This window comes from Rhineura floridana, chromosome 5 (genome assembly GCF_030035675.1).
Source record: "Rhineura floridana isolate rRhiFlo1 chromosome 5, rRhiFlo1.hap2, whole genome shotgun sequence".
In the NCBI taxonomy this organism is placed as follows: Eukaryota; Metazoa; Chordata; class Lepidosauria; order Squamata; family Rhineuridae; genus Rhineura; species Rhineura floridana.
In genome coordinates, this window is record NC_084484.1 from 76,316,215 (window position 1) to 76,338,731 (window position 22,517).

At 44.0% G+C, this 22,517-nt stretch overlaps 1 protein-coding gene across 7 annotated transcripts in view; it reads left to right on the forward strand.

Annotated features, from left to right (window-relative positions):
- The window catches only part of REPS2 (RALBP1 associated Eps domain containing 2), a 162,036-nt gene that overhangs the window by 61,642 nt on the left and 77,877 nt on the right, over positions 1-22,517 (forward strand). For all 7 annotated transcript variants that reach the window (XM_061627193.1, XM_061627191.1, XM_061627192.1 and 4 more), the window contains 5 exons: positions 10,339-10,402; positions 11,573-11,715; positions 13,683-13,774; positions 15,422-15,493; positions 16,978-17,047. In XM_061627193.1, coding sequence (XP_061483177.1) covers positions 10,339-10,402; positions 11,573-11,715; positions 13,683-13,774; positions 15,422-15,493; positions 16,978-17,047 — 441 coding nt within the window. The remainder of the gene's footprint in view (positions 1-10,338; positions 10,403-11,572; positions 11,716-13,682; positions 13,775-15,421; positions 15,494-16,977; positions 17,048-22,517) is intronic.

The following is a 22,517-nucleotide window of genomic DNA, read 5'->3' on the forward strand; positions in this document are numbered from 1 at the left end:
GGCGGAGGAGGCCGCGCAGGAGATGGCGGGGACGGAGGAGCAATGGGGATTCCCCTCAGGGGAGGGGACGCCGGGCCAGGCTGCAAGCAGGAGAAATACTATATTCCGGCGTATAAGACGACACCCGGCATATAAGACGACCCCCAACTTTTGTGAAGATTTTCCTGGGTTAAAAAGTCATCTTATACGCCGGAATATACGGTATGTTTAAATAGGCCATGGATTTCTATATAAAAAAATTAAAATGTTACAAGTGAGTTATTGTCGGTGTTTTTGTTATATCTAAAATGTGTTGAGCATGATCCAGACAAAGTTAAATGTTTTAAAATCCCTTTGAGTTCAATAGAACATTTTTTAATCATATGTGAATAATGTTTTGCCACCCTGGGCTCCTACTGGGAGAAAGGGTGGGATATAAACCAAATAAATAAATATGATATCAATTACATTAAGTAACCATTTTGGGTTTTTGCCCTTTCTCCATAGCATGTTTTAATTTAATATGTGAGTTTAAAATTGTTTTATGTTAACTTACACTTTAATTCTGTCTAATAAATGTACTTGTGGTTCAAAAAAATACTCAGTTGGAACTTTACACATCATATTAACCTTGTAATTACTTCAAGGATATTATCTCCTTGCAGGAAAACAATAATACAGTTACTGACTACATCTCTAGGACGTTTCTGATATTATCTCTGAATGAGACAATTGTCTTCTCATTTTTTCTCCCCTCCCCCAAAAAAGTTGTTACTCCACGGATGAGCAGGCAATAGCAGCAATATCTCTTTCTACTTGCATAAGGTTCAGACATTGCATTTCCAGCCCAACAAGCCGCACATAAGTGCTCTCTCTTTCCATTCTTTCTTCATACACCTGGCTTTAATGAATACTTCCTGGTTTGTTAAACTAGTTAGCTGTGATGATAGAACCAATAAACCGGTTTGAGCCCTCCATATTTTGAGCAATTTTACTTATTTATTTATTTGATTTATATCCCAAAATTGCTTCCAGTAGGAGCGCAGGACGGCAAACAAAGGCACTAAAAACATTTAAAAATATCATAAAAACAGACTTTAAAATATATTTAAACAAAACATCTTTAAAAACATTTTTAAAGGATTTAAAAACACCTTTTAAAAAAGGTTTAAAAACATATTAAAAAGCAATTCCAACACGAAGACAGACTGGGATAAGGTCTCAAAAGGCTTGTTGAAAGAAGAAGGTCTTAATAGGCACCACAAAGATAACAGAGATGGGGCCTGTCTAATATTTAAGGGGAACAAATTCCAAAGGGTCAGTGCCACCACACTAAAGCTCCATTTCCTATGTGTGCAGAAGGGACCTCCTGGTAAGATGGTATCTGCAGGAGGCCATTGCCTGTAAAGCACAGTGGTCGACTTGGTATATAAGGGATAAGACAGCCTTTCAGGTATGCTGGACCCAAGCTGTATAGAGCTTTGTACACCAAAATAGAACCTTGAACCTGACCCGGTAGCTAATGGACAGCCAGTGCAATTATTTCAGCAGCGGGGTGACATGCTGGCGATACCCTGCCCCAGTGAGCATCTCACAGCCGTATTTTACACCAGCTGCAGCTTCCGGACTGACCTCAAGGGTAGCCTCACATAGAGTGCATTACAGTAATCCAGTCTGGAGGTTACCATTACGTGGACAACAGTGGTCAGGCTATCCCTGTCCAGAAACAGCCGCAGCTGTCTTATCAGCCGAAGCTGGTAAAAGGCACTCCTAGCCACTGAGGTCACCTGGGCCTCTAGTGACAGATGGATCCAGGAGCACCCCCAGACTATGGCCCTGCTCTTTCAGAGGGAGTACGACCCCATCCAAAGCAGGCAACTGACCAATTATCCAAACTCGGGAGCCACCAACCCACAGCGCCTCCGTCTTGCTAGGATTCAGACTCGTTTTATTGGCCCTCATCCAGCCCACCACCAAGTCTAGGCAGCACTCCAGGGCTTGCACAGCCTCTCCCAATTCAGATGTTACAGAGAAATTGAGCTGGGTATCGTCAGAGTACTGTTGACTCCTTGCCCCAAATCTCCTGATGACCACTCCCAAGAGCCTGACATAGATGTTAAACAGCATGGGGGACAAGATTGTACCCTCACAGCACAACTGCCAGGGGGCTGAAAGACAATCACCCAATGCTATTCTCTGAAAACAACCTTGGAGATAGGATTGGAACCACTGTAAAACAGTGCCTCCAATATCCATCTGGCCTAGAAGGATACCATGGTCAATGGTATCAAAAGCTGCTGAGAGATCAAGTAAGAATAACAGGGTCTCACTGCCCTTGTCCTCCCGATAAAGGTCATCCATCAGGGCAACCAAGGCTGATTAAGTTCCATAGCCAGGCCTGAACCCAGACTGGAATGGGTCAAGATAATCTGTTTCATCCAAGAGTACTTGTCATTGCTGCACCACAACCTTCTCAATCACCTTCCCTTAGAAGGGGATATTTGCAACTGGTCGGTAATTGTCACAAACCAACGTGTCCAGGGTGGGCTTTTTCAGGAGTGGTCAGATCACTGCCTCTTTCAGGGCAGCTGGAACCACTCCCTCCCGCAACAATGCTTTGACCACACCCTGGATCCACTCAGTCAAACCCCTTCGGCAAGCTTTAATAAGCCAAGAGTCGAGAGGGCATGTTGCTGGCCGCATCGTCACAAGCACCTTGTCCATGTCATCAAGCCACATCAACTGAAACTGTTCCCAAGAGGTTGCAGCAGACTTTGCACTGGACACCTCACTGGGGGCTACAGTAGATGTGTATGGGGCATCAAGATTGCTACAGAGGCGAGCAACTTTACCCTCAAAGTGCCTTGCAAACAATTCACAGTGTGCCTCCGAATGGTCTAAAACTCCATTTCCTGTAGTTGATGTCAACAGACCCCTGATAATACAGAAAAGCTCCACTTCACGGCTTCTTGAGGGTGCAATGGAGGCAGAGAAGTGGGCTTTCTTCACTGCCCTCACTGCCACACAGTAGGCACGGTTATGATGTTTTACTTGTGTCCGATCAGCCTCACAGCACATATTTTGCTGCTTGCACTCTAGCCGTTGTCCACCCTGTTTCATTGCCCTTAGTTCACTGGTGTACCAAGGTGCAAACCAGGCTCCACAATGCCAGAGAGGGGTGCTCAGGGGCAACCATGTCAAGAGTCCGACGCACCTCACTGTTTTACAGCATGACAGGCTTCAACAGTGTCACCTGCTCCATCTATTGGTTAACTCCCCCAGAACATTCAGGAATATAGTGGAACAAAATTGAAGTTTGCTCCATTTAGAACAAAAACTATAAGTTGAGCAAGAAGATGAGCTGTTTTTGCACGTGTGTGTGCATACACACACAATGTGCAGTGCTATTAATTTTAAAGATTGCGTGTCTGGCTTATTCCATTCCAAGAGATTTTCTTTAGCATGTTGTTGTGTTTCTTGAATACTCCAAACACCAGAAGATTTCAAAGTGCATTATGCCTCTCACACTTGGTTAGAATTCTAATTTAACAGGGTTTTGCCAATCTAAAAGAAGCAGCCTATGTTACATTTTTTGATTGAGAGTTCTCCACACTGTTACCTAAAGAAGATAGCTCCTACTGGAAGGAAGGGCGGGATATAAATAATAATACTTGTAAAATATAGTTAGTATTTGACAGCCAGAACATTTTTTTTACCCAATTTGGTGTTTTTTTAAGGAGAAATCAAGCTAATACGTTGTAGGTCTTATTGATGAAGATTTGGAAGATTCCTAATTGCTCAAGACAGTTTAAGAATCGGGGCAGATTTGTATGAGATGCAGAGAAAATAAAAATCAATTTAAAAAGGTAAAGGTGTCCCTGCACTTATAGTGCGAGTTGTTTCCGACTCTTAGGGTGCCGTCTTGCGACGTTTACTAGGCAGACCGTATATATGGGGTGGGATTGCCAGTTCCTTCCCCGGCCTTTCTTTACCCCCCAGCGTATGCCGGGTACTCATTTTACGGACCACGGATGGATGGAAGGCTGAGTGGACCTCGACCCCTTTTACCAGAGATTCGACTTCCTCCTTTTGTTGGAATCGAACTCCGGCCGTGAGCAGAGCTTCAGCTGCGTTACCGCCGCTTACCACTCTGCGCCACGGAGGATCAATTACCTGTGCAGAAATCCATGAAACCTCATGTTTCATTTTAAAAAGTCTTAACCAATGTTCTGGTCCTTAATGTGCCATATTTGTATGCTGGCCTGGCTTTCCTGACATATTGGTAAATGGCAGAGATCTTAAGGCACTCTTGAAAGTCTAGCCTAGTGTAGATGTAGCATTTAATTGGAATTAGCGCCTCTAGGCAAAGCTTTGTTGTTTCCTTAACTCTGGTTAAGATTCCAGATGTAACATGAAACCATGGTTTAACTTGTAAAGCTAAGCCCTCTCAACAGAGAGAATGTATGGGCAGACACCAGCAAAAGCTGAATTGTTGGGGTAGCTGTCTTTTAATAATGGTTTGCTCAGTGTAGATGCTACGCTTAACCCATGTCTAATTCAAAGTATAGTTTAGAAATCCACTCCAAATTATATTTTCATATCTTGGTTTACACCCAATCCTTAACCATGGTTCAGGTAATCACTTAACTATGAATTAAGAATTATAGCTGCATTTAATCCTGTAAATCAGTGTATTGTTTGAATGGTTAAATGTGTGCCAATTTGTTATCAGTTTCCCTCCAGAGAGATTCCTTTCTGAAAAATCTGGGAACCATGAAATTGACATGAACTTAAGCATTCAAAAATTAAATTGATACTAATGTCACCTGATAAGAATGGTCCATTGGACTCACCTGAAGGGTGATTTTCACAGGTACGCCTGCCATCACTGTGGGCTTTACTGCCATCTAGTGTCCGAAGGCAAGAATGCACTGGAGTTAAAACCTGGGCCTCGGGCCCCTCCCACTCCAGTCTTCATTTGTGACGAGTCCGAAGTGGTATATCTGAAAGGAACAAAAGGCCAAAGGCCCCAGAAGCAAAAAAAACAGAGAGAAGAAAACCAGAACAGGAAACACTATAGAATTTGCAACCTAAAAATACAGGTTTTAACTGAGGGAAAACAGGACAGAGCACAAAACCTATAGCAGATAGAATATAAAAATGGAACAAATCATCCAGAAATCACCCTTCAGGTGAGTCCAATGGACCATTTTCCACAGGTAGCCTGCCATCACTTTGGGATGTACCAACGCAGCCCCCTAATAGGGAGGGACTACCAGGAGTTTACGATTCAGAAAGGACATGTTGGAGGACATGTCTCCCGAAGGAGGCGTCAGCCGAAGCATAGCGATCAATCTTATAATGCTTCGCAAAGGAGTTAGGGGTAGCCCATACCGACGCCCTACACATGTCAGCAAGAGGAGCATTAGTTACAAATGCCGCCAAAGCGGCCGCTGACCTGGTGGAATGAGCCGTGATGTTAGACGTAAAAAAGAGGAACAGAGATATGACTTTACAACAATATTTCAGCAACACATTCAGAATTGACGGCAAGGAAATACTTGTGATGAAGGAAATTCCCATCAGACTCTTACTATATGACTATGGCTATGACAGCAAGATTATTATGGGTGCAAGGATGGAAGTTGGAAGATGGAATTAACACTGATAATGGAAAAATGGCTATTGAAATTACTGGACTTAGCAGACTTGACGAGATGGATTAATTGACATGTTTATTTGGAGAAAAATCGATGGATATATTTCTCAAGGAGTGGAAACCTCTCTTTGACTTTTTGCGGAAAGAATAAAGTGATGTTAATGAGATTTGATGATTAATTAAGATAACTACTGGAGGAAAGTGATTTTGTAATATATTAAGAGACAGGTTTGTTATATATCATAGACCTACAACTGATCTGCGACAAATCGGAAGTCAACATTTTATTTTTATTGTTTAATCTGTTTCTTTTTTTGTTTTGTTTTGTGTTTGAAAATTTGAATAAAATTAATGGACAAAAAAAAAAGAATTACCGAGTCCTTATGAAACACGCAGAGGTGACGGGCCGATGACAAGGCCTGTAGCTCCGAGATCCGCCTCGCAGAAGTAATAGCAACGAGGAAAAGGACTTTGAAAGATAACAGTCTGAGAGGTACTGAAGCAAGAGGCTCAAACGGAGGGCGCTGTAAGGCTTGCAAGACCTTAGAGAGGCTCCAGGAGGGAAAGTGGTGGCGCACAGCTGGAGAGAGGCAGGCAGCCCCTCTTAAGAAGCATTTGATGAGCGGGTGAGCTCCCAGGGGGGCGGCTGATGAGGAAACGGACAGGATTGAGGAGATGGTGGAGGCATGGCAACGCAGAGTGTTCGGTCGCAGTCCCAATGTCAGACCTCGGTATAGGAACTGTAGAACATGCTGTACAGTGGCGTGAGATGCCGGAAAGCCTTTGGAGGTGCACCAGTTGGAAAAGGCACGCCAAGTACTCTGGTAAATGCGAGTAGTTGACGGTCGTCTCGATGCTAAGATAGTGTCTATCACCCCCTGAGAGAGTCCGGCAGTATTCAACTGCGTCCGTTCAAAAGCCAGGCCATCAGGCTCAACCAGGTCGGGTCTGGATGCCAAACTGGTCCCTGGGTGAGAAGATCCGGCCTGACCGGAAGGGTCCAGGGATCTGCAGCTGACATCGAGAGAAGGTCCGAGAACCAAGGTCTGCAAGGCCAGTATGGTGCTATCAGGAGAATCCGAGCCCCTTCGTGTCGGAGTTTCGTCAATGTCCTGCCCAGGAGGGATATCGGAGGGAAGGCATACAGAAGCCCGCCTGGCCATGGTGCTATCAGCGCATCCACTGCTTCCGCCGTTGGCTCTAGGTACCTCGAGAAGTAACGAGGCAGCTGGCGGTTGTGGCTGGAAGCGAAGAGGTCCACCGAGAGGGAGCCAAACCGGAGCTGGAGGAGGTGGAACACTGGCGGATGAAGCTTCCATTCTCCCGGGCTGACCTGCTGGCTGCTGAGCCAATCGGCAGTCACGTTTAGAACCCCGCTGAGATGTTCCGCCCATAAGGACAGTAGATGGTTCTCGGCCCAGTCAAAGATTCGGGTCACCTCTTCCTGAAGAATCCTGGACCTGGTATGAGATGAGATTTCACGCAAACATTGTCCGTACGGATGAGTACGTGCTGCAGAGAAAACAGTGGCTGGAAGTGCCGAAGGGCCAGATGAGCAGCCCTGAGCTCCAGCCAGTTTATGTTGTGACTTAGGTCCTCTGTGGACCACACGCCCTGGACGAAGGTGGAGTTGCAATGGGCTCCCCAGCCCGACAGACTGGCATCTGTGGTGATTAAGTCTCTGACTGGTTCCTGAAATGGTGTACCCTTGCTGAGGTGTGCTGTCGTTGCCCACCAGCGGAATCACACAATGGTTGGACTTGGCAATGTCTGCCTGAAAAGGTAGGACGGCCCATTGTAGAGGTCTCGAGTGATGTCCAGCCCACAGGACGATGTAAATTGTGGAAATCATTGACCCGAGAAGCTGTGCCAGGAGCATGACATCTGCCCTTGAGCGATGTATCAGTAAGGTTGCCATGGCTGTGATGGAGGCAATACGGTCTGGGGACAGAAAAAACATGGCTAGAGACGTGTCCAGTATGGCCCCCAGGTGCTGGAGGCACTGGGTTGGCTGCAGATGAGTCTTTTCGGTGTTGATCAGCCAGCCGTGAGAGTCTAGGGCCTCTAGGGTGAACTGGAGTTGTCTGTTGGCCAAGTCCTGGGAGCACGCTCGAAGGAGCAGGTCGTCCAGATAGGGGTAAATATGAACCCCCTGTAGACGAAGAAATGCCACCATGGTGGCCATCACTTTGGTGAAGACTCGAGGAGCCAAGGAGAGGCCGAGTGGCATGGCACGGTATTGGAAGTGGTGCTGGCCTAGTGAGAATCTCAGGAATCATCTGTGATCCCGGCAAATTGGAATGTGTAAATAAGTGTCCTTCAAGTCGATGGATGCGAGGAAATCCCCTTGTTGCAGTGCTTCCACAATTGACGCCAGTGACTCCATCTTGAAGTGGCGGTCCTTGACAAAACGGTTGACAAACTTGAGGTCTAAGACCGCCCTCCATGAAGAATCTCGCTTGGGGACCGTGAAGAGGACGGAGTAGATGCCTTGCAGCCTTTCGGATGGTGGTACAGGCTCCTCTGCCATAAGAGGCTGAAGGGGCTTGCCTGCCTTGGTATTGGGCTCTGAGCTGGAAGCGTTGTCTGGGCCAGGGTGCCTTGGAGGAACGGAAATCTGTAGACCTGGCATCCCGTCCTCGCCCGCCAGGTCGTCCCCCCCAAAAGGGCTGGAAGGAGCGGTAAGGAGTAAACTGTCGAAATGGTCTGCGGTCTTCTGGCTGTGGCTGTGGCTAAGGCAGGCTTACGATTGTCCTTGGGGTCGACCAGGACAGCTTTAAGAGCATCCTCACCAAAGAGCATAGAGCCTGAGTATGAAGCCATGGACAAGTTAGTTCTGGTGGTAGTATCAGCGTCCCAATGTTGGAGCCATAGGGTTCGACGAGCTACAATTTCAGCTGCAAGGGCCCGTGCACCTTGGTGGGTTGCGTCTAACGTGGCGTCAGCCACAAATGCAGCCGCCTTGTGTAATTTGAGTAGGCCCTTTCGTAGCTTGGCGGGATCCGGATTAGGGTCGTCCAGAAGGTTATCGAGCCACATCATGGAGGCCCGTGAGAAGATGGAGGCAGCAGCAGAGGCCCAGATGGAGTGAGCGGATGCCTCATGGTTCTTTCGTAGGACAAAGTTGAGCCTCCTCTCAGAGGGATCCTTGAACTGTGAGTCTCCCTCTTTCGGGAGGAGAGACCGACAAACAAGATTGGAGATAGGTTGGTCCACCCCCGGGACGTTCAGGAACGACATGAATTCCGGGGCCAGGGTATACAGCTTGTTGGCCAATGGAGAGAAGCGGCATGGGCGCAGAGGGCGGGCCCATTCTTCTCTGGCCAGCTTGTTAATGGGATCTGGCACAGGGATAAAGTGATCCACTGATCTGGGGGACTTGAGAACTCTGGCACCCTTCACAGGAGGGGCAGCCGGTTGTGTTTGTGCCGGTTGAATGCCGAGGGTGTCCATTACTCTGCGAGACAGAGGAGTGAAATCCGCCGGGTCAAAGAGGCGATAAGAATAGTCCTCATCTGGATCAGATTCCCCACTCCATTCGTCAGGGTCGGCCTGGAAGAAGTTTAAGTAGTCGTCCATCTGTGAGGGCTCCACGCCCAATCTGCCCCTGACCACATCAAATGGGTTAGGTGAGGGTAGAGGGGCATCATCATGGCAGCCAGGTTGTCTTGTAGAACTGGACTGCCGTGAGACTCCGGGCTGAGGGGACAGCTGTGGTGGAGGCTGAGGTTGAGATAGGCACCCGAGCACCTCTCACAGCTGTAGCAGAAATTCTGGAGTCAACTGTAGCCCTGAAGGGGGGGGGGGAGCAGGTACAGCATGTTCCTGTGTAGGCACGTGAGTCTGCACAGATGGAGTCAGAGGAGTAAGGGAGATATCAGAGTGGCAAGGAGTTTGGCTGGGGAAGCCTTCAAACTCATCCTCTGATGACCCAGAAGGAGACTGAAAGAGTGCAGGTACCGCTTCTTGCAGAGGTTTCTCCAGGATCAGGGCTGAGACATAGCGTGCCCTCTTGGGCGCACTGTGGCCAGACAGGTGTTTAGTCTTGGCTAAGGGGGGTGCAGCCGCGGGACCCCCACACAACGGAAAAGCAGCAGCCGCTGCTTCAGAAGCCTCAGCAACGCACCCCCGAATAACCCCAGGCACCAAAAGAGGAGGGGAAAAAATGCCAAGGAGAAGATAAGAAAAAATACTACAAGAAAAAAATAGAAGAAAAAATACAAGAAAAAGGGAGGGGTTCCCAAAAATAAAAAATGGGACAAAACAGAATACAGGAAAAATCGCACACCCTCCAAGCACCAAGGGGGAGAGGGAAACAAGGAAAAAGGCCAAATGGAAGAAGGAATAACGACTTATCTACAGTCTGTCCAGCAATCCAACCTGCCTCGGATGAAGGCAAGAATGAAGACTGGAGTGGGAGGGGCCCGAGGCCCAGGTTTTAACTCCAGTGCATTCTTGCCTTCGGATGCTAGATGGCAGTAAAGCCCAAAGTGATGGCAGGCTACCTGTGGAAAATAGAAATATTGGGGCAGAATATTTTCAACAAACTTGTCTAGTGTAAATAGCATTGCACAGTAATCAGTATTCTGTGTAATTTCTTTTTTGAAAAGTTTCAAATTCATGTAAGATGGATTGCTCTGGAAAATGTGGTGTTCAATAATTTATTATTTCACAATTTGATGAACCATTTCTGTTGACAGGTTCTGTGGCTAAGAACTTCTTCACAAAATCTAAGCTGCCTATCCCTGAACTTTCACACATATGGTAAGTACTGTTTTACAATTAAGAATAACATTACTGTGTGTGTGAAACCACTATGGCTGAAAGTTCTTCGTACTTCTTACAATCTATAAAGATATCATAGTAATTGCTCCCATGAAAATCACTTTGAAGTCTAAGCACAGTAGGGTGTATGTTGATCTTTCCTTTATGCTTGTTATCTTTGTAGAGATACTATCCCTTCTCAGCAGGACCAGAGAGATTTGAACAGCAATGCATACTAGAAGAGTTATGCAGAATATCTTAAAGAACATAATTAGCACAATAATTCAATGGATATTTTTGTGAAATTGATTCAGATAAACATACATACACAATAATTGAGAGAACATCATAAGTTTCAGTTCTAGCTGTGCTTATCAGGTGAAGCCTAGTTAATACCTAACTTTTTAAATAAGTACAGCTGCATAATTTTTCAGCACTTAATAAGACCTTACCCTGATTCTTTTTTAAAAAAACTAATTAATTAACATTGCAGATGGCCCACTGCAATTTTAGTTTTATATTCATTCTATTTCTTAACTTCTAAGGAGGTCTGTTACCAGATTTATAAGTAGATAAACAATACATTAAAATATTTTGAAAAATAATGTATTAAAGAAAAATTACAGTGCTTTAATGAAATCAGTTTTAAGAAAAACATCTTAAATGTCAAAGTGAAGATATACCTCAAAAGTAGCTTTCCTACAAATTATATGTAATTACATGCAAACAGAACAGCTGGTACAGTGGGGAGGAGAGCCTGGCTGGAAGTCCAGAGTCTGTGAGTTCAAATCCCCGCTCGTGTCTCCTGGGTATAAAGGGCCAGCTAAAGATCACCCCCACAGTGAGTGGCTCAGGGGTTATGTGCCCTGCCACCTATGCAGCCGTGGGCAAGCCCAGTTGCCCCCCAGCTGGCAGTTGCGGACAAGGGCCTGGCTTGTGCAGCTGTGGCAAGCTGAGCAGGCCCTAGCCAGTTGGGGAGGACTAGCCTCAGAGGGAGGCAATGGTAAACCCCCTCTGAATACCGCTTACCATGAAAACCCTATTAATACAGTAGCCATAAGTCGGGATTGACTTGAAGATAGTCCATTTCCATTTTTACATGCAAACAAATAAGCTTCTTATTTCAATAATGCACTGAAATAAGGTCAACGTCAACTATCTCATTTACAGGGAACTTAGTGATGTAGACTGTGATGGAGCATTGACGTTATCAGAGTTTTGTGCTGCCTTTCACCTTGTTGTTGCTCGGAAAAATGGTTATCTTTTGCCAGACACCTTGCCAGAGACTCTGCTGCCTGACTGTCTTCAAGCAGGTGAAGTTTCAGTGTTTGTGTTTAAGAAATTTTGTTGATCAGAATGGCATTTTAACCAAATTCAATTTTTAGTTGCAATTCTGGGAGATAACAGGCTTTAAATTGTGTCTAAATGACAGAGTTGAGAAAAACAGCTTAGGAGAATAACACCAGCGTAATTGTTGTAGCAGCTTTGACTAATACACTGATGATATGTATGTTCTGAGAAATCAGTAGTCGTTTTGGCTGGTGAGCTAGTATACAATTGGATGTTGGAAGACATTGAAGTTGCTTCACTATTTATTTATTTATTTGATTTATGGCCCGCCCTTCCTCCCAGCAGGAGCCCACATCTGTACTCTGCCTGACTACTCCATTCTGTACTGACATTGGCAATATTCATACATAGCGTTAAACCATGGGTGGGAGATTGCATTTGGCCAGCAGGCTAAATCCAGAACTTGACCACCATTTTTAACAGGTTGAACATCATATGATGTTAGGTGATCACACTTCAAAGGAAGAAGTGGGAGCACACTTTGAGTGCACTTTTGGTTCTTCCTTTCCTACTTCCTTAATTAAATCTAAAACTGCTACTGCAAGCCGCATCTGTAGAAAAGTGCTGCTTTCTCTGCCAGAGTAAGGCTTGCATTCAGTGCTGAATTCAGTACTGAAAGCAAGCCCTACTTTGCAGCAGGGGATAGACTGTGCTTGGAAACTCCAGTTGGGAGCTTCTGAGTATAGCTGATCCCGGGGGGGTGGGGGTGTTTGCATTTGGTGCTGAGTTCAGATTTGTTTCTGAATACAATCCCCACTTCTGTAAGGGTTTGGTTGTACTCAGGAACTCAAAAGGGGAACCCAATCACAATGGGACTTGTATTTAACACCAAAGTTAAAAGGCTCTGAATGCAAGCCCCTCTTCCAGAGGAAGAACTGGGAATGCGCTATAATGCTCCTGATTGTTCCTTTACAACCAGAGCTGTACCTGTCCTGCACCTGATGTCATATGATGCAGCCAGGTGTGGAGGAGATGGATGGGGCTTTAGAGGAAATGGCCTCACAGACCAAACTGAGACATCTGAAATATCTAATTAGGCCCATGGGCCAGAGATTCTCCACCTGTCCACTAAACCATGGCTTAGTTCGGTGTGCATGATCAGAAATGAGCCCAAGCAGAGCCTTGGGCTCTTACACTCTCATCCTCCCCCTCCTCCTTCCACAAAATCAGGATAACTTCTCAAGAGAAATTTTCATTTTCCAAGGTTCCTGGCATTACATGCCAACCAGAGATCCTAGCCAATTTCAAAATAAGCAAACTTCAGACCATGAGTTTTGAAGCTGAGTTGTTTAACCAGAGTTTGTTCAAAAACACAGTCCTTGGTTAGCACAAAACAACAAGCCAGGAACCATGGAAAATAAAACTAACTCTGGCAAATGTGTCCTCCTGGGGGAAGAAAATCAGGGGAATGTGTGACCCTGTAGCTATGGGGGGGCTCCTTTTTGCTGATGCATGTAGTGCTAAACTTTGGTTTAGCACAAGGATGGGGAAATCTGTGGCCATCCAGATGTTGTTGGACTCAAACTCCCATTAGCCCCAGCCAGAATAGCCAATGGGAGTTGGAGTCCAGAAACATCAGGAGGGCTGTAGGTTTCCCATCCCTGATTGAGTGCATTCAGTGCCCCCCCCAAATTAGAGCCACTTGGTAATGTCCTAAATCAGTGTCCACTGACTTTGCCTTGATTCTACAGCTCATACTCCTATTAAGGTTTTTTTTCCCTCAATAGTTTTTTCTCAAGGTGACCAAAAAATAAAAATAGCATGTGCATAGCCCTGGAATAGTATACAGGGGCATTGTAACTCCAGAGTACTTGTCAAATTATAGCACACAAATATATTACTGTACAACATTAATGAAATGCTGTGGTTCACAGAAAATGTATATAGTTAATGCAAGGACTGGTGTGCTCTTCCATCTTTTTCCATCTAGCTTCTCTTAAGGCTAAAAGTGATCGTGTCTTGAATTCTTATTCTGAATCATTGGTAGCAAGTCAACAAACGAGGGACTTCAGTAGGACTGAAGTAAGAATAATTCATCTGCTGATTATTGAAAAAGCTCATTGCATTTGTATTTTGCTTGTTTACCCATGTCCTCACTTCAAAATATATCAATAGTAGTTTAATTTTTACACCAAACTGTTGAGAAATAGTCTTTCCATTTTTCATGAGACTAATTTAACAGTGAAGACCCTTCATGGCACAGAGTGGTAAGCGGTGGTAACGCAGCCGAAGCTCTGCTCACGGCTGGAGTTCGATTCCAACGGAAGGAGGAAGTCGAATCTCCAGTAAAAGGGGTCAAGGTCCACTCAGCCTTCCATCCATCCGTGGTCGGTAAAATGAGTACCCGGCATATGCTGGGGAGTAAAGAAAGGCCAGGGACGGAACTGGCAATCCCACCCCATATATACGGTCTGCCTAGTAAACGTCGCAAGACATCACCCTAAGAGTCAGAAACGACTTGCACTACAAGTGCGGAGACACCTTTACCTAATTTAACAGTGGTATAATAAACACTACACAGTAATTTACCTTTAGCAGGTTGCTCTCTGTGTCCCTGGCTCTTCAAATGGGCTGTTAGAGGAATTTCTCTCGCAACTCTTTCATCTCAGCCATTAAAGGGAATGTGCTTGGGAATATTGGTTTATATCAAATGTGGGGAACCTTTGGCCCACCATATATGATCTACAACTCTCATCAGCCCTAGCAAGCATGGCCAATGGTCAGAGATAAGAGTTGTAGTTCAGCAACATCTGGAGAGCCAAAGGGTTCCCAAACCTGGTTTATATAGTCACATGACCCAGGAGCAACTGTGGAATTGGTTGGGCAGTAGTGCAGATAACAAGGAGAATTCCAGAGACCCAAGGCTAGTGCCATACTTGGGAAGCCCTTAACATGAAGCTGTCAATGGGCACCCCCAACACTCACACATCCCAGTGCCACCTGACCTGGTCAACTAGTGGCATGAGGGCTGAAGAGAGCAACCAGAATTGTTTGAGCCCTAGCATCTCTACATCTGTCAGTTGGAATAATACAGGCAGATGCAGTTGCTTGAGGGATTTCTTTGACTGGATGCAGAGATCAAGTGTCCTCATGGATGATGGAGTTTAGGATTCCACAGCCCTGCCTGGTAGGATTGTGGGGAAAGCTTGGTTGTATGTAGACCACTTAATTCAATCAGGAGAAAGTGTGAGTGCAGGGAGGTTGCAAAAGTATTTGTGGGTATTGCAGTCAATAGTATTTTCCTAAGTATTCAATAGGAGTACAGAGTCTCAGATCAGGCATAAGACCAAGATTCCATTCTTTAGACAATCTATATGTGGTCAGACCATATATAAATTTGTTTTTTCTCTATCTCTGGAAGCAATTTTTCATTGTAAGCTATAATAAATATAAAACTTGGAAGCTTTGAATGCCTCGTTTCAGCAGCAGATTTGTTGCTAAGAGTTTCTTTTAAACTAACCAAGAATTATTTTAATTGTAATTGAATAAATTCTTAGATATTGAAGTTTGGGAAAGCTTTTAGTCTTTGAACTTATACTGATAGGCTTTTCTCACAACAGAGAATAATCTCTCTCTCTCTCTCTCTCTCTCTCTCTCTCTCTCTCTCTCTCTCTCTCTCTCTCTCTCTCTCTCTTTTCTGTTTTATTTCCCACTTTTAAAAATAATCAGCTTGAAACTGTCCGTGAAGATCCAAACAACTCTGAGCCACTGATTTTCTTTGAGACAACTTCTGTTGACCCAGTTGGTGACCATTTTATTTATATTTATTGCATTAGCCACTATATAGAACTTTATTTGTATGTTCTTATGTATTCTTGTTGAAGCACTGTTGCTGCATGTCTATTTTAAAAATTTATATATGTGGAGCAGTAAGGAAAAGGAGCTTCCTTCATTAGAAGATTTCCTAGTAAACCCAGTGCTGGAACTATAACCAGCTAAAATGTTGCATTTGGGTACTTGGCTGATAACGGACCATGAGTTAGTTTATCTGAATGATTCTCATACGAAACAACACTGAACTTAGGACATGTTCTCATGACCCTGAAAATGGACTGAAATGTGAGATGGGTCAAAGAGCTGTTTGTGACTTTAAGACAGTCATCATGCAGTAGTTGGGTGACCTGCATAAGCTTCAATTGTTCAGTGTGGACTGACATGTTAAGAACATAAGAAGAGCCTGCTGGATCAGTGGCCTATCTAGTCCAGCATCGTGTTCTCACAGTGGCTAGCCAATGCCCATGGGAAGGCCACAAGCAGGACCTGAGCATAAGAGTACTCTTTCTCCCTGCAGTTTCCAGCAATTGGTATTCAGAAGCATACTGCCTCCGACTGTGGAGGCGGAACATAGCCATCATAGCTAGTAGTCTTTACTACTGTTATCCTCCATGAATTTGTCTAATCCTCTTTTAACGCCATCTAAGTGGGTGGCCATCACTGCCTCCTCTGGGAGTGAGTTGCATAGCTTAACTTTGCACTGTGTGAAGAAGTACTTTCTTTTATCTGTCTTGACTAAACATTCAGCTTCATTGGATATCCATGAGTTCTAGTGTTAGGAGAGAGGGAGAAAAACTTATTTCTATCCACTCTCTCTGTGTCATGCATAGTTTTATAAACACCTATCATGTCACCTCTTAATCACTTTTTCTGTAAACTAAAAAGCCTCAAATGCTGCAACCTTTCCTCATAGGAGAATCACTTCATCCCCTTGATCATCTTGGTTGCCCTATTTAGAACCTTTTCCAACTCTACAATATCCTTTTTTCAGGTGTACCATATCATACTGTACCATACTGACCAACTGTAAAAGAAATTGTAATGTTGAAGAAAACAAGACAGGCTAAAATTCTGAACACACTTATTAAGTAGTAAGCCATTTAACACAGTGGAACTTACTTCTGAGTAAATATGCATACAGTTGCACTGTATGTCACATTTTATGAAGTCATTCTACTCCTGTTTCACTACCTTCCACAATTCAGCCCACCAGCTCTGTGATACATAACTTGAAAGACAGATTATTTATTTAATCTGGGAACTGTAATTTGTCCCTGACTGCACTCTTCTCATAATGTGTTCTCCTCATAAGGTCTCTCCAGACTTTCAGGTTTCTGTCATCCTGTAACTTCTAAAGTGACTTGATTTGCAAGTTGCCATTCTCTCATCTTGCCTTACTTTTCTTTAAAAAAAAAAATCTTCACAAGCTACTTTTCTTCTCTTTTTATAAGGAGACTTCACTTGAAGAGATGCCAGATAAAGCTGTCCTGACACAAGACACAGTTAATGATGACAAACAAGGTACGATACCAAGCTGCTGTCTCTTAATTAGGTTTCAAGCGGTAATGGATAATTTGTACAATTTCTTGGCTAAGAAAATCAATACTGTCTGAGTCAGTTATACAGTAGCATCACTCTTCAGTAGGAAGTGATGAGCCTTTCCAATAGATAACAAGATAGGGAAAAACCCTCATTGTTGGAGCCATATTGGTAATCCAAACATCTTTTAGTAGCATGTTGTTTATAAGAGAGAGTCATGTTTGTATTTCTTACTTGGGCAGAATTTCCACTGATGTCACCATGAATATGATATCATTAAAGCAGAGATACATGTTATAGTAGCAAGCATGTTTCATGTGCGTGTGTTTTGAAGGGCATTGGGAAGGAATTTGGAGAACCCTGCCTGCTGAATCCCAGGAAATTTCTTCCACTGGTTACTTTTCCTTACTTCTGGACTTCTTTCACTTTCTGAGCCTGGCTGTGGGAGGGCATGTGGATGGAGGAATTGATGCTTCCTCTGCCCCCTAAATTCTGTATTAGCATTTATTTATTTATCTACCTATCTATCCATCCATCCTTTGAAGAGTAGAATATAAATTTATTTATAAAATAAATGAATAAAACATTACAAGGGAAACATAGTTGGAAACACTAGTTTTCTCTGTAATGCACAGCTATGTTAATATTTAAATAACCCAATCATATCTGTTGTTGCTGTTGTTGTTGTTATTATTTTAATTGTTATGTGTGTTTTTCTTCTGAAACCACTCTGGGAACTTTTGTTGAAGGTTAGTATATATAATTTACTAACAGTCAAAAATCCTTGCAGTTTAACAAAGTACCTATAGCCAACATATATTTCAATCAAACTTTTAAAAGCAGGGAAATTGGGTAGCTATAGTGAATGCACCAGGGGAGCAGAAGACGTGACCTCCTCTCTGAGATATTGTACTACCCTACAAATTTGTCAAAATGCAAACACAATTTGGGTTGGTCTTTCACAATCCAATCCACTTCCTGTGTAGCTTGGAAGAATTTGGTAACATGTGCCTCTGAGCATATGATGTGGTGGCAATACCTGCCATCTCCAGAGATGAAGAATCACATTTTTGTATGTTGGTTGGTGTTCTTCTTACTTTGCTTCTTCCCTGTGTTACTAATGTTTCTACAGAGAATCTAACCTAGAAAATTATATTTCTCTCATTATTCATCGTAGAAATCTGTGTCAATTTATTTATTAATTTCAAAGCCTTTTTATTGGTCATAGAATCATAGAATAGTAGAGTTGGAAGGGGCCTATAAGGCCATCAAGTCCAACCCCCTGCGCAATGCAGAAATCTAAATCAAAGCATTCCCGACAGATGGCTGTCCAGCTGCCTCTTGAATGCCTCCAGTGTCGGAGAGCCCACTACCTCTCTAGGTAATTGGTTCCATTGTCGTATGGCTCTAACAGTTAGGAAGTTTTTCCTGATGTCCAGTCGAAATCTGGCTTCCTGCAACTTGAGCCCATTATTCTGTGTCCTGCACTCTGGGACGATTGAGAAGAGATCCTGGCCCTCCTCTATGTGACAACCTTTCATGTACTTGAAGAGGGCTATCATATCTCCCCTCAGTCTTCTCTTCTCCAGGCTAAACATGCCCAGTTCTTTCAGTCTCTCCTCATAGGGCTTGGTTTCCAGTCCCCTGATCATCTTTGTTGCCCTCCTCTGAACCCGTTCCAGTTTGTCTGCATCCTTCTTGAAGTGCGGAGACCAGAACTGGACGCAGTATTCAAGATGAGGCCTAACTAGTGCTGAATAGAGGGGAACTAGTACTTCACATGATTTGGAAACTATGCTTCTGTTAATGCAGCCTGATATAGCATTTGCCTTTTTTGCAGCCACATCACACTGATGGCTCATATTCAGCTTGTGATCAACGACAATTCCAAGATCCTTCTCACATGTCGTACCGCTGAGCCAAGTATCCCCCATCTTATAACTGTGTATTTGGTTTCTTTTTCCTAAGTGTAGAACTTTGCATTTATCCCTGTTGAATTTCATTCTGTTCTTTTCAGCCCAATGCTCCAGTCTATCAAGATCCCTTTGAATTTTGTTTCTGTCTTCCATGGTATTAGCTATGCCCCCCAACTTTGTATCATCTGCAAATTTGATAAGCATGTTTTGTACCTCCTCATCCAAGTCGTTAATTAAAATGTTAAAGACCACTGGGCCCAGGACCGATCCCTGTGGTACCCCACTCGTTACTTCCGCCCAGCTTGAGAAGGAACCATTGATAAGCACTCTTTGAGTACGATTCTGGAGCCAACTGTGGATCCATCTGATAGTTGTTTTATCCACCCCACATTTAGCTAGCTTGCTAATCAGAATATCATGGGGCACTTTGTCAAAAGCTTTGCTGAAGTCGAGGTATATTATGTCCACAGCATCTCCACAGTCTACAAGGGAGGTTACCCGATCAAAAAATGAGATGAGATTAGTTTGGCAGGATTTGTTCTTCATAAATCCATGTTGGCTCCTAGTAATCACTGCATTGTTTTCAAGGTGTTTACAGATTGACTGCTTTATAATCTGCTCCAGAATTTTTCCAGGGATTGATGTTAGGCTGACTGGTCTGTAGTTCCCCGGTTCCTCCTTCCTGCCCTTTTTCAAGATAGGGACAACATTAGCTCTCCTCCAGTCATCTGGCACTTCACTGGTCCTCCATGATTTCGCGAAGATAATAGGGAGCGGTTCTGAGAGTTCTTCAGCCAGTTCCTTCAATACTCTAGGATGCAGTTTATCGGGCCCTGGAGATTTGAACTCGTTCAAAGTGATTAGGTATTCCTTGTCAATGTCATAGGATGGTGAAGACAGCCTTTTTTGTTTCAAACTGGAGGTTATGCTCTATTTCTATTATGGGTGCATTAACAGTTGAATCTGAAACTGCAGTTTGATGTAAAATCGGACTGATTACATTATGTTCCTACTTCAGCAATGACTCTAGCTGTTGGAAAAAAAACAAACTTAGCTTGCAAGATGCATGTGTTCAGCCTGCTGTGCTTAAACTACTCCACTTAAGGAAAGGTGGGCATGTTCAATTAAAAACATAGAGCACACCTAGAATTTTGCTAGAATATATTTCACTTCCCACTGTTTTATCTTGTGCAAACTGAGACACTCTTCATGACCATTGGAAACTATTCTGCAGAATAATCAGTGCCGTTATTCCACAACTGTTTTTGGAGCTTTTTTTTAGTGATGCAAAGTGTTGCTGTACTTCACATATTCACAGAAACAGAAGCAAAAGAAAATGATTTACTGTGGGAAACGTCACTAAAATTGCAAAATAAATCAAACATATTTAAAGTGGCTATCTGAACTATATCAACTGTTTTAATATTGTTGCTTCCTCCCTGCTAAAACAAGATCAGCACAGCAAATGTCTTGTTTCTGTTATTTGGGCTGATTGCAGGTGTTGCCACCACTCACCATATGCTCAGAGGTACATATTACAACTTCTTCCAAGCTTCATAGGAAGTAGATTGGAGTGTGAAAGACCAACCCAAATTGTGTTTGCATTTTGACAAATTTGTAGGGCAGTACAATATCTCAGAGAAGAGGTCAGGTTTTCTGCTCCCCTGGTGCATTCACTATAGCTGCCCAATTTCCCTGCTTTTAAAAGTTTGATAAAAATATCTGTTGGCTATAGGTACGTTCTTAAACCACAAGTTTTTTTTGCCTATTAGTGAATTTCTCTGCTTTTTAATCCGGGAGCTAAGAAATGGGATCCTGTGCAAGTTTACTGAGAATGGATTGATCATTTGCATGCTTATTGAGTTCAGTGGGGTTTACTCCCCTGCAATCATGCTTAGGATAGGTGAAACTGACCAGAGAGGATGGGGAGGGGAGTTGGGAGCAGACAGGAGGAAAGGAGGAGGGCGGGTTTGCATGTTTATTGAGTTAAGTGGGATTTACTCCCATGTATTCATGCTTAGGATAGGTAAAACTGACCATGGGGAGGGAGGCCTGGAATGGGCAGGGGAGAAGGAAGAGGGGAGGAGAGGAGAGGGGAAGGAGGGGAAAGGCAGGTCTGATTATTTGCATGCTTATTGAGTTCAATGGGATTTACTCATGCAATCATGGCTAGGATAGGTAAAACTGCCCATGGGGGGAGAGGGGAGAGTAGAGAGAAGGAGAAAGGGGGGAAGGGGAGCAGAAGGAGAGGGAAGAGGAAGGAGGGGATTGGAAGGAGGAGGGAAGGGGCAAAAGAGAGGTGATGGGAGGGAGGAGGAGGAGAGGGGAGTTCTGATTATTTGCATGCTTATTGAGTTCAATTAGAATTACCCCTGTGCAATCATGCTTAGGATAGGTAAAATGATCATGGGGGAGGGATAGGGGAAGGAGGAGGAGGGGATTGGAAGGGGGAGGGATGGGGCAAGAGAGAGGGGATGGGGGGAGGGAAGGACAGGTTTGATCATTTGCATGCTGTTTGAGTTCAGTGGGATTTACTCCTCTGCAATCATGCTTAGGATAGGTGAATTTGACCTGGGGGAGGGGCAGGGAGGGCAGGAGAAGGGCAGGAATGGGAGGGGGAGGGGAGGAGATTGGATGGGTGGGCACTGGGCAGAGGGGAATCCCTTTCTTTCAAAAATGAAAACATTGTGAACAGTATCATTCTTTTTCAGCATTTCCCCCACCTTTTTATTGTACAGCAGGTCCATGTGGGCTCCCACCCAAATTTAAACCAAAGATGTCCCTGGCTATATCCACACCAGACTTTTATTTCACTTTAGACAGCCATGGCTTCTCCCAAAGTATCTTGGGAAGTGTAGTTAGTGAAGGGTACTGAAAGTTACTAAGAGATGCCCTGTTCCCCTCACAGAGCTTCAATCGGAGTGGCTGACTGTTAAACCAGTATGGCCACTAGAGCTCTGTCGGTGGAATAGGAGTCTCCTCTCAGCACCCTTCACAAACTGCACTTCCCAGGATTCTTTGGGAGAAGCCATGACTGTCTAAAGTGAAATAAAGTTCTGGTGTGAGTGTGGTTCCTTTATTAGGCAAGCCCAGCAGCTGTGGGTCTGGCTTTTAGAACACTGATGGTTGGTTCTTACTGAGCATGCCCGGCCTTATCATTGAGTTCAATTCTAAATTTCTTAAATTAATTAAATATCAGCCAGGCATTTTTTTTAACTTTTAAACTGCAGAAGATGAAGGTCAGTGTATGGGGCAAGGTTAGTAATAGGATTACAGATATTCTGTGAACGTGGCTGATTTTTAATGAATTTCAGCAGATTATGAGATCTCTGACAGAAAGAAGTCCAAAAGGGCTCTGAGTTCCCCCCCTCTCTTTTTAGACTTTGAACTCTCAATTCTCTCTGACTGTTTTGTGTATCGCCATGAAAATTGAGAGGGTTGTTAAGCAAGTGTTTCTGAGTTCAGGACTATACGTTTTGTAAGGACTCTTTGTTTTGAAATGAGCATATGGGAAGCATCAAAATGGCATGGGGGTA